Source organism: Dermacentor andersoni, chromosome 3 (assembly GCF_023375885.2).
Source record: "Dermacentor andersoni chromosome 3, qqDerAnde1_hic_scaffold, whole genome shotgun sequence".
NCBI classification, from domain to species: Eukaryota; Metazoa; Arthropoda; class Arachnida; order Ixodida; family Ixodidae; genus Dermacentor; species Dermacentor andersoni.
Window position 1 is genome coordinate 9,845,278 of NC_092816.1, and position 12,065 is coordinate 9,857,342.

General features: G+C 44.8%; 1 protein-coding gene across 1 annotated transcript in view; it reads right to left on the reverse strand.

Moving 5' to 3' along the window:
* trol (terribly reduced optic lobes) overlaps positions 1–12,065 on the reverse strand; it is a 591,503-nt gene that overhangs the window by 305,443 nt on the left and 273,995 nt on the right. The window contains exons 4-8 of the mRNA XM_055065643.2: positions 3,763–3,918; positions 1,750–1,890; positions 584–730; positions 317–460; positions 58–201 (exon numbers count right to left, since the gene is read on the reverse strand). Of these exons, the coding sequence (XP_054921618.1) occupies positions 58–201; positions 317–460; positions 584–730; positions 1,750–1,890; positions 3,763–3,918 (732 nt within the window). The remainder of the gene's footprint in view (positions 1–57; positions 202–316; positions 461–583; positions 731–1,749; positions 1,891–3,762; positions 3,919–12,065) is intronic.

Sequence of the window (12,065 nt, forward strand, 5' to 3'; positions counted from 1 at the left end):
GTTTAAGCCAACCAATGTTTTGGTAAACAACAACAGGAGTGGCAGGTGCATGGTTACCTTCTCTTGATGGGCAATCACGTTCATCAGTGCCATCAGCACAATCAGGGCGACCATCACATTTTCCAGACAAGTCAACACAGCGAAGACCATCACAAGCAAACTGGTTGGGTCCACAATGAGATCCTTCATGATGAGTAGTAACTGCACAAGATTTATTTTAAAGATAGAACCTTACTATCAAGGAGGCAGAGCTGTTTCTAATTAAACCAACTCATGTTATGATAAATGACAACAGGAATGGCACATGCATGGCTACCTTCTTTTGAAGGGCAATCATGTTCATCGGTGCCATCAGCACAATCAGGGTGACCATTGCATTTGCTAGATGCATCAACACAACGACGGCCATCACAAACAAATTGATTGGGTCCACAATGAACTCCTTCATGATGAATTGTAACTGCATGAAGGATTGCCACCAGTTAAGACAAGCATGCCAATCAGGTTCAACCAACCGACAAAAATGTAACGACTTCATTCTTCATGACTGGGGGCTGAAAGGAAGTGGCTCAAGTGTAGTTACCTTCTCTTGATGGGCAATCCTGTTCATCAGTGCCATCAGCACAATCAGGACGACCATCACACTTGCCCGCAGAGTGCACACATCGACGGCCATCACAAACGAACTGGTCAGGACTGCACTGGAATCCATCAGTGTGGTGAGGAGGTACTGTATAAATTACTTGACGTTAGAGACTGACCCCTGACAAAGCGTGCAATTCCATACACTGACTCATGGTTATCACCAGTGCTCACAGTTAATACTGTTTCCACCCACACCAGAGCGATAGAGTGCTTCAAAGCTCAAATGCTCAACAAGCACTTTCAACCTTCAGCCACAACACGGAAGAAAGCATAGCAGGATGAATAGATAGATCTGACTGAGCAAATCAAGCAACTTTAGTCTCCCAAAGGAATTAGCTGTAGAGCTTTTCAATGATTTCCGCCACCACGAGCAGGAGAGCCACGCACTTCTGTTCCATTGCAAGCAGGCCAAGCTGTTTCAGTCTTGCATAGCAGGAGTAATAACTGGATGTGAATAAGCAAGTTGGGTAACCTCAGCACACAAAAGGAATTAGCTCAAGAGCTATTTGATGCTCTCCATAACCACAGACAGGGGAGTCATGCACATCTGTGCCAGTACAAGCAGGCCAAGCAAGTTTCAGTCTTGAAAAGCTGGCAGCCATTAGAAAATAGTGTATATGAACAAGGAGGTGAGTGAGGAGACTAAAAATCCGAAGAGTCATACAAAATGATTTTTCAAGCTCAGAAGCAGCATCAAAGAGCCAATATATAAAAAAATGCGAGCTGGCTGTTAGGAAACCAGCAAGAGGAAAGCCAAATGAGAGTCACTGCTGAACAGGCACAAAAAACGTGTTGCAATCCTGAGCATAAAAAAATCCACTGAACAGTGCAGGAAGTAGGCCTTCACAATTTTGTACCTTATATTCCACAAGGCACAACAATAGGAGTATTAGTGGAAGCATCAGAACACACAACAGTGCCAAACCTAACAATAGAAAGGCAGCTGCATAAGGATGAATAGCAACCCGAGATTGTACAGGAGGATTCCAATCATGCATGAATTGGTACTTTTATTTGAGGAAGGCAGTTTCGTGCCAAAAGCAGTGCCATGTCAAGCGATTACAAATACATTATTTGATACAGAATGAGTGAAAAGTATTTCACCTGCTCTAGGGGGGCAGTCCTGTTCATCAGTTTCATCAACACAGTCACGATGACCATCACATTTCTGGAATTTTTCTAGACACCTACGGCCATCACAAGTGAATTGATCAGGCTTGCACTCAAATCCATGATGTGAAGGACCTGTGTGCAGTGTCATGGAGGAGAATGACTAGAATGTGAATGTCTGTAGTTCAGTGCTGTAAGAAAATGGCTAAATGCCCTTAATTCAAAACATGCGCAACAAAACATTTGAGAAACTGCCACAGAAAGAAGAAAATAAATAAAGGATGGGGCAAGTGGCAAGTTAGCAGTTTAATCATAAGGCGAAATAGCTGAAATGAAAATGTAACAGCCTTCAAATGATAAGCACTTAAGTTTAGAGCAAAAGGGGACGACAGTAAAAATAAATACCCAGTGTCCTTAAAAGAGCTCTGTGCTTCTCTGCTTAAACACTTACTATAATACAGAGACGAAGCAGCTTCGCTTGTGCGGTAACTAGGCCAAAAAACTAATTAAGGCATATTTGACTTCTGTCTTCATGGGACCCACATAATTATTCGAATTATCCGGCAGTCAAAGTTAAAAGAACCGGCATAAAAAGCATCTGAACAGATCACTGCTTTACTTGGCAGTATTTTTCCGATGTCAATTTGGCTGATGGGGGATCAGCCACATGGGCAACCCTATGCGCCCAAATATAATGCGCACCATACTTTATTAAAAACAGCGTGCCTCCAATTCTGGCTATTACAAATAAGATCTTACCTCCACAGAAGTTTATTTAGTCGTCAATCTCAAACAACTTTTTAGTGCTGTATACTGACTGAAACACGTCGTCCTCCGGTGCACAGTTTGATATCCCCGATTTATTGAAGGAATCCACAATCACTGCGAATAGGATGGTGGCCTAGACTACCCACTCCGCCAATTCGTCCTGTGATGCTAGCAATAAATCTGCAGTGCTGAAAATAAGTGATGCAACACTTTCTGCTACCTTACATGTAAAATAAGAACTTTTGAATGAGCCTTTATATTTAGAGCCTGAAAGCGGTTCATTGTCACCATTCTGCGTGAGAAGTTTTGCTATGTCGTCTCGTAGCCATCTGGCCAGCTTGTGGCAGAGCCAACAGAACCTCCTCCCCTAGAGAACCTACTATTAACTTTTGTACCTTTCTCTATGTCGTGCTTGTGATTACAATGGCGATCATACAGGCTCCCACTGTGGGTCTTCGCTAATACCGTGAAAGCAATTTTGTATGTAACTAACACACACAAGCCATTTGTGGACCACTTAGGAATACGGCATGGCTCAGAATACGATAAAAACTAATCGCTCATCGAGAGTTGCCATTTCCGCTTTGAAATCTGTTGAAGGTAGACCAAAGAGCTCCGTTTTAGGTGGGAGATAACGTGTATTCAATGCATCAATCACTGTTTTCTAGCACCACCAAATCAGATGCGGATGGGCCAGTGGCGTAGCCGGGGGGGGGGCACTGTACAGAAGGCTATGCTGTATTATATAAGGAAGATTTTCGGAAGTTACCGGACGAAAAAACAGGACTTGGAGAAAGGGACAACACGAACCACTTCGCGTTGTCCCTTTCTTGAAGTCCCGCGTTTTCTTGTGGTAACTTCCCAAAATCATGAATAACCAAGTGGCCTATACCCACACTGCTACAAAAATGGAATGAAATTAAATGAGAATTTATTGAAACCTAAATCTATATTTTAGTTATATTTGACTGGAGGTCCCAATGCAGTAATTTTCTAGGGACCACCTAGTGCATATTGCTGATAAATTTAATTCATAAGATTTTTAGAGTTTCATAATAGTAATCTGCCCATCTTGCTCGTTATACTTGATTTCCCTAACTTACCCATGAGCTGCCACTAGGTGCACGTGAACTTAATTCAATCAGTACGTAAAACCTAAACCCCACACACACCTCAGCAGACATGCAGTGTCCTGCCTTCGTCGTCCGTTGTGATACAAAAGACAATAAAGGCAATTACCCTCAGGACCCTGTTCCACACAGTTTTCTTCATCATAGCCGTCATTGCAGTCGCGATGGCCATCACACCTACGCGACGTTTCGACGCACCGCCGGTTGTTATCGCAGGCAAACTGGTGAGCTCCACAATGAATGCCACCGGGATGAGGTGTGGGCACTGAAAGCAAAGCGACACTCATTAGCAAATAAAATGCATGTTCACCTTCGGCTGCGCAAAACAGCACAACATACAACAAATTGTACACATTATGTAAAGCTGCAGGACATCAGGGTTGAAGATACATATTGAATACACCTCAACTTTCGGATACATGGAATTTTTACTATTAAGGTGAACCGTTATATTCTTGGCACTGCCAAAGAAGCTGTAGAAACTACTACTTCAGATTGCATCAAGGGGGTATGGTAGGGTAAACTTTCCCAAAAAATTGAATTTGCAATTTTGGCGCAGAAGAATCGACTGCATCATGAGGAACAAACCTGCGGAAGTGCGACCTCGAGTGCCCGCTCAAAGCGGTTCAAATGTTGCGCCGAAGTGTGCCGGGCACCCTGGCGTTTAAAAATGGCGGGCGGAGTTCAGAGGCCGGTTTGTTTATCGTTGTCGTTCGCGGTTTGATTTATTTATTTATTGATTTACCTCACAGGCTCCTGAAGGAGTATTGCGTGAGGGGAGGATACAGGGAATTAGCAAAAAAGGAGTAAAAAGAAATTATACATTGTTAGCGAGTAAACATGAAAGAACAAATATCTAACAATATAAATAATGCGATAAATGAAACAAAACGACTGTGTGAAGTAACAAAAAGGAGTACCCAGAAATTATACAAATGGTAGCAGGTGAAGATGAAAGAACAAGTCTCTAACAATGTTAAAGCATTACAAAACAAACATTCAAACAAAACAAAAAGAAAGAAACTACACAGCTTCGCTACAAGTACTTACTTAGGTGCGCTGTATGGTTTAGTTGTGATGAATTATGGAAATAATATGTATAAGCGTGCTTATACAATGCTGAATGGCACGTGGTAACGCGGAAGAATTGAAAGCATTTGTTCGGCCAAAGATACGCTGGAAACAGATGATTATGCAGACGCCGAGATGTACGAGATGGAAAGTGAGCGGCAGAGTGGACGGGCGCGTGCTATGGATTATTTTGTGAAATAGACAAAGCAATCCTATGGTTCTTTGCGATTCAAAAGATAAGAGAGATAAAGATGACTTAATCCTAGTCACGCTAGAGTCTCGGTGATAATCTGACAATGAAACGGGCGGCATGGTTTTGGACCAATTCGAGAGTTGGGATTAGGCAAGCTTGACGAGATGACCAGATAGCGGCTGCGAATTCCAGCTGTGGCCTTACGAAAGTCTGATAAGCGATTTGTCTGGTGAGAACAGGAGCATCACGCAGGTTGCATTTAAGAGTCTTCATTATGGCGTGATTATTTTTTGCTTGTGTGTTTGTGGCAAGTAAATGATTTGTACTGGAAGATCATATATTTATTAAAAGAAAATGAAGAAAATGAGACATCTACCCAATCGTAATTGTCACAAAGGAAACCCATACGGGTTCCTCGAAAGAAAAGCTTCGCAGTTGAAGAAAAATTCGTCCTGGTCCGGGGCTCGAACATGGGGTCGCCGTCAAGGCGGGGCAGCCGCTCTACCATCTGAGCTAAGCAAACGGCTAGCAGCTGGCAGGGCGAAGTGGACGTTTTCAACAACTTGAGGCAAAGGCAAGAGTTTGAAGTAATAGTCCTTTGTAGAAAAGAACTATTACGTCAAACTCTTGCCTTTGCTTCGAGTTGATAAATTCCAGTGACTAATAAATTCGGCTTCGCCCTGCCATCTGCTAGCCGCCTGGTTAGCTCATATGGAAGAGCGGCTGCCCCGCAATGGCGGTGATCCTCGGTTCGAGTTCGGGACGAATTTTTCTTCAACTGCGAGGCTTTTCTTTCGAGGAATCCGTATGGGTTTCCTTTGCAGCAACTGGTATGATTGTGTGGATGTTTCTTTTTCTCTTAATTACTTCTCTCCACCTTGCGGGTTTCTGCACGACTATTACGTCAATATCGTATATTGTTGAAAATATTTCCCTTTATAGCAGATTTGCTGCTAGTGGTGCTGTTGTAGAGTGTTTCGTCTGTCATTGCTCGCACTATTACGGTCGTGGTCACCTGTTTCAATTTCAAACGTATTACTTCCCCAGAATATGCCACGATTGTCCAGAAAATAGAGCAGGAAGAACTCTCAAAGATAATCGGTCTTCTCAGCAAATGTCTTCATGGACGAACACAGAACACAAATTAGTTGCTCAACCAACTCATCTGGTGCCGCTGCCCTAAAGGGCCCCTGAAACGGTACGGACAAATTTTTTAGACGTGTAGGGTACAGCTAAAGTTAATCATTCGCACCATAATTTGTGTGAGCGTCTCATATTAAGAGAGCTACGGACGATTACAAGTTACCCTCCTCCACAGTCACGCATTTTCTCCTCAACTCGTTCACCGAGTGATCCGGGCTAAGCTCCGCCTTCGCTGGTTCTGCGTCATGATGGCACGTCGTGTCGGCGACTTCCGGTTCTCTAGGAGTGAGCGCGCAAAGCCTCTCCGAACGCTCCACCAGCTGCTTGGCAGTCGACCCCAACCGAGAGCTATCAAAGCAGCGTGCGTTGCGAGCAGTCTCTCGAAGCGCCGAACGTGTCTGGTATTCCGGTAACCACAGGCGAGCTAGGCATTTTGGCAGATGGCTGGAGGCATGAACTCAAGCTGATGAAGGAACCTTAGCGTAGACGTACGGGAGCGGCCTGATCAGTCTGCACGGTCCAGCCACTTGTTGGCGCAGCGCTTAACCAGCCAAACAAAGCGCTAAAATTGCTCTAACCAAGTGTAAAACATTTTAAACATATACAAAAACAACGTGTTGACGCTTACACTCCTGCGAAAAATTTACACCAGCAGCAAGGAAGAATACATTTCGTTACTGCTATTGTGTATGGTTGAGCTCTGTGCCACCCGGTGGCTGCACTGCGCAGACCATTCACATTTGCACTTATGAAGTCAAGCGGCCAGACTCTGTCCCCTTGCAATTGCGTTTGCCCTAATACCAGACTCTCGAAACGCTAGTAATCTTCCGGTGTAAAGTGACGGCCGCAAACGCGCAAATCCTGGCGCCGATTGGATAGCGGCAGTCCGATGCGCAGCAGCCAGTTCACTCGTCTGCTGCCTTGCAGAGGGACACGATGTCGCAGCTTGACGCATTGCCAGTCGCTACGTTTTCAGTCCACAACGCAACAAAGTCGAATCGTAGTGCTCGCGAAAAGACCGAGACAAACTGACCACGGAGCTCTCGTCAAAATGGAGCACGCTTGCTGTGTACCGGAGGTGCTTAAGTGTAGTCAGAAATTGTTCTTGTGCATTCTCTTTCTGTTACTTTCTCTTTATAGAAACAAATTAACATTCCAACTATTATGAACATCATTTGTTCACCATAAAGGTGGAAAAATTATCGATGACACGCCCTGGGTAGCCAATCGGATAGCTCGCCCTAATGACGTCATATGGGTGATGTAGCCATATGGGTAGAGGTGGCTGCAGCCCAACACCATAGCCACTGAGCAACCACGGCGGGTACGTTTTTTATGATGTAGAGACTCATTTGGCTTTGCCTTTTGTCTTTTCGAAGCAACAAATTTAATGGCTGCATATTTCAAGCCCACAATGTGCGATCGCCGCACCCTCCATTCGTCAAAAATCTGAAATTTTATTGCCGCATTACGATTCAAGCACTTAACGAAATAGTTTTGAGGGCATGATTTCAATTGAATGAAGTGGTCGCTGCGATATTGAACGCAACGTTTTAGTAATTCCTTGTAGCAATGTGTTGACTACTCCGAAATCTGTGATACGAAGAAACATGAACGAGGTGGCGCGAGATCATTCAGTAGTAGGAAAGAAGATATTAACAGCTCATATGATACAATTGATCTTAAGCATAGAATTGCGTGACCGTCGCTTAGGTTAAGCGGCCGTCCTTAGCTGTTCCCTAGGTGCCCTTCTATTAAGTTGACATCCCACTACACCGAAATAATTTTGCCTCGTCAGCGAATTTTTGAGCTTTATCTGCTGTAAATGGGAAGAGGAAATAGAGTATTAGAAGAGGCTCATGTGTAACATTGCAGTCGCTAGACACAGGACGTTGTAAAACTTGAGTTGCTGGTAACTAATAGACAGTAGGGAGCTCTAGAATAGGGGCCGCTAACGTTTTGGGGCCCCAAATAAATAGCGTCGAAGCCACTACGCATGCGCGAGACGCGAACTGCGTTTGGGTTTTGCGTTGCGCACACTATTTCACCGATTCAGCTAAGGAAGGAAGGAAAGGAAGGAAATCAACTTTAATCGAGGTCCTGCAGGCCACGAGAGCTTTGGGCTCTCATGGAGTGGGCGTCTCCCACGACGGAACCGGGAGGTTGTTTTTCCTGGCGGCGTCGTGGACCTGCTCGACGGCCCAGAGTTGGGCAGCGAGTTCTTCGCTCCGGATTGCTTCTTCAAACTTGCGCTTGTCCTGTTCGTAGTTTATGTGAGCTTGCGAGCACGGCCAGAGTAAATGATATACGTTAAGGGATCTATTGCAATTGGTGCAATGGACGTCAGACTCTGGAGTTTTGCAAGACACGTAGCGCCACCTGCCGTTGCGAAGAGGCAGTAATTGAGTAGTGCGAAGCCTGACTCCCTTGCTAAGTTGCCTATGCAGATAGCAACTGCGAAACAACGATTTAACTAGATTTTGGTCCATATTGCGAGTGTTTTGCGCATTTAACACCCAGACAGAGAGCTATGAATTTCTACGCTAGTCGGACGCGCCGCCGAAGTGCCATAAAGCGCTTGCTGGCTCACTCTTCAAACTGATGGCGGAAGCGACGGCAACCACGATAGCTCCGCGCGCTACGAAGAAACGCCGCAATCAACGCTACTGTTGTGATGTAAATCGCCATGAACGTGAAGGGCAGGATAACAACGTTCAGTTTTACCGATTTCCATTGCGATCGTATGAAGGGGAAAGGCGAGAGCGCTGGATACGGGCCGTTCAACCTGTTGGTTAATCGGATTACTTGCATTCCCCACAACACAGCGGCTCGCATGAGAAAGTGCGACAATTTTGTTATTCTGTAATTGTGTTGCGTGGTCCTGACGGAGGACCGTGGTAACCATGCGAAAACTCAAGCATCTGCAGCCGCCACTTCGTTAGTAACAGAAAAAACAACGTTGCGAACCATCCTGCTTATGTACCATCGATATCTCCACCTTTTAACAGACGTCCGCGTCCGCTTGACTCAACAAGTGGAACGGGGAGATTTGGCAGGTCAGCGTAACCAAACATTTTGGTTCGTTTATGAATTCAAAATCCTGTTCTAGAGCATCGTCGTATCGCGAGCACATTTCTACTTTCGGTATTTTGCATGTCCTGCGCCGATACAACAAGCACGCTTCGCAATGTACTGAGCCTGCTCGACTGCGTTTTTCAAATGTGAGCAATAAAGTTGCTGTATAGGAGCACTGGATGAGTAATTGCGAGGTAACGCATGTGTGTAAAGAAAAAAAAATGTCGCGTTTATTTACATTTATTTGTGCGCGCTTGTTGCTCGAAGCGTCTGCGAAAAGTTCAAATTAAGGTACTGAGCGATGCTGTAGCTCCTGCGAGAAAGAAAGATGCAGCGCGTAGGCACTGTAGGAAGCTTACTTTCGTTATGAGAGCTGTTCGCTGCCTTGGAAACCGTTTTCTGTCTGCTGCCCTGGAAAATGCTATTAAAACATTTACTCTCTGTAAATAATTGCGAGACAAAACATTACAATAAAATACATAAAAATATAGGAGATACTTAAGTCTTGTGTTCAGGACATATTCAACATGAACCAATTTGAAATCCTTAGATTTTTATGCTGATATGCCTATAGACAAACCTGATGCTCTCCGTACTTGCGAGTTGCAGCACGCCGAAATAACACTTGAGACTATATTTTATATTGTACACGTACTTCGCCCTGCTGAGTTTCCTTTCCGAAGCGTGGATAGGCGGAAGAAGTTTTCCAGGTCCTTGATTTTTAGGAAACCGTGCCTCAACACAAACGAAAGAGAAGGGTCCATTGTGGTCTATGCACCTTCGCTTGCGGACAGCTTTTCTTGCACTACCCAGTTAGCGCCAAGGCTGCGATGGGGGCGCTGGTGACGGGTTTTCCCGCAGCGCCGCCTGGGCAGAGTCTGAGGTCTATAAGCTATTCTAGATTCAGCTAAAGCCCCAAAAGATTTGCGTAAACAAACATGGCGGTACCCATCGAAGCGACAGCTCTAACCTAGCACCAAACTAGGTTCGATTCGTGGTAACGCGTGAAGTTCGCAAGCTAGCAGAAGTGACTGCGGTTATCGCTTTCTCTCAACTAGCGTGTGTTACGAAGATTGATTCACTGGACGCGCTGATTCCGAATTCGATTGTGGATATTATGGCTCGTAGGCCTAACGCGGCTTAGCTTGGCTGCTGAAGGCCACGACCTACTGAACTCCAGACCTGCACAGATCTCCCTCCTCCAGCACGCCTGGTCTAGTTCGCCCCTTTTGCCGCTAGGGAAAGAACATACGAGCAGAGTGGCGCTAGTTATGACCTGTTCGCTGTCGTCTGCTTTTGCGATCTGTTCAGCGCTTGTCTTGCCATTTCGGCAGGCACAAAGCGCTTGTATTGGCGGTAAATGACTAAATTCACAAATATACAAAAAAAAAAAAGACATATTTGCGAATGCTTTGCGTTTGAATAGTGAAACTAGAAGAGGAGGAGCGGTGCAAGAAATGTAAACAACTAGCATAGGTAGCCGCTGCAATGCTAGATCGACGGCATAAATTTCCCTTTCCTAGCCTCCTTAAGAGACTGGAAAAATTGTTTTGAAAGATTCATAATAATCTAGCTTTTTTTAGTTGATTACAGACAGCCTAATGTCGTAGATGACACTAGGATTTACTGCTGTGCGCCGTAGTGAAAGGCAGATGATCTGGTAAAGGTATAGTAAAAGTATTCACGAGTAGGTCCTCCGCCCGATATGTGCTGATCGATTCTGTATCAAGGGAAGGTGAGCATATCTTGTTTATAATATCGTTGGATGTCTAGCTCAGTAGAAAGCTTGCAAAAAATGAAGCGATCCCAGTGCTTTAAAACGTGCGCTGCACTGCAGGCCTTAAAAATCGTGTCACGGAACTGTTTTCAAACTGTAAAGCTAGCTTTTCTTCGTGGTACGGCGGCAGCATAACGGTGGTGCTTAAGATACGTACGCAGTGAAGCTGTGTACGTAATTCACTTTTTGAACTCGCGACGCATTCACAGACAACTTTTAAGAGTTAAAATGAGTGGTAATCGTTCTGTCGTCGAACATTACGGTGGCTTCAAGTTTCTAAAGAGCGCAGACGCGAATTTTACAACGTGTACAATGAAACTGATGTGTACGTTGCGAACTCTATACACAATGTGATTTATAATAATCTGCTTGAAAAAGGCAATAGGAGCGGCTATTTAACGCTATTTTAGAGAGCAGCGGACTACACGCTCCGACATTTTTTAGGTTCGGGCAGTCAACTTTTGGAGCCAAGTGACCGATCAAAGCCTTGACATCACTGTCACTGTGTTAGCAAAAATCATCAACTAGAGAAGCAGGTCGTCACAACACAACAGTTGCCGTACTAATTACAACGCCGCATAGCCGCCCACCGCGTAGCAGACGAACAGGTTATAAAAGCGCCACCTACGGCCGTCGGTTGAACGAAAGTGGGCGCAAGCTGCTCCCATAGAAGCCGGATATCTGTGCAGGTCTGGAGTTCCAGTAGGTCGTGCTGAAGGCACGTAAAGTTGGTTAGTCAACAAAGCGCAACTAATTGCTTACTACTTACAGAATAACCTCTAAATTGTAATTAAATGCGAATACAATAAAGTACAAATTACTGTTCTTATAAAATGGTATATTTTATTTCTATAATAGCTTTTTTTTGATGCCGTAGTAGCGCTGTCAGCACAAGACGCTGTTTTTTAAGGCTTTTTTATTGTTTAACCTAGGTAGGACATTAAGCAGTGTAATAGCAAGAGCTTGGTGACGCAACCCACCGCCCCGTTCCAAAGGGGACGCTCATAACATCCATCCATCCATTCATACCAGCTATCAGCAAACGCAAAGCCCTATTCTAAAGGTCTTCACTCCTGCATGCCCCAACGCTAAAACACGCAAAGCTCTTTGGTGCCCACATTCTGCAATTCTCTAGTTTTAGTTTAGCGTACGG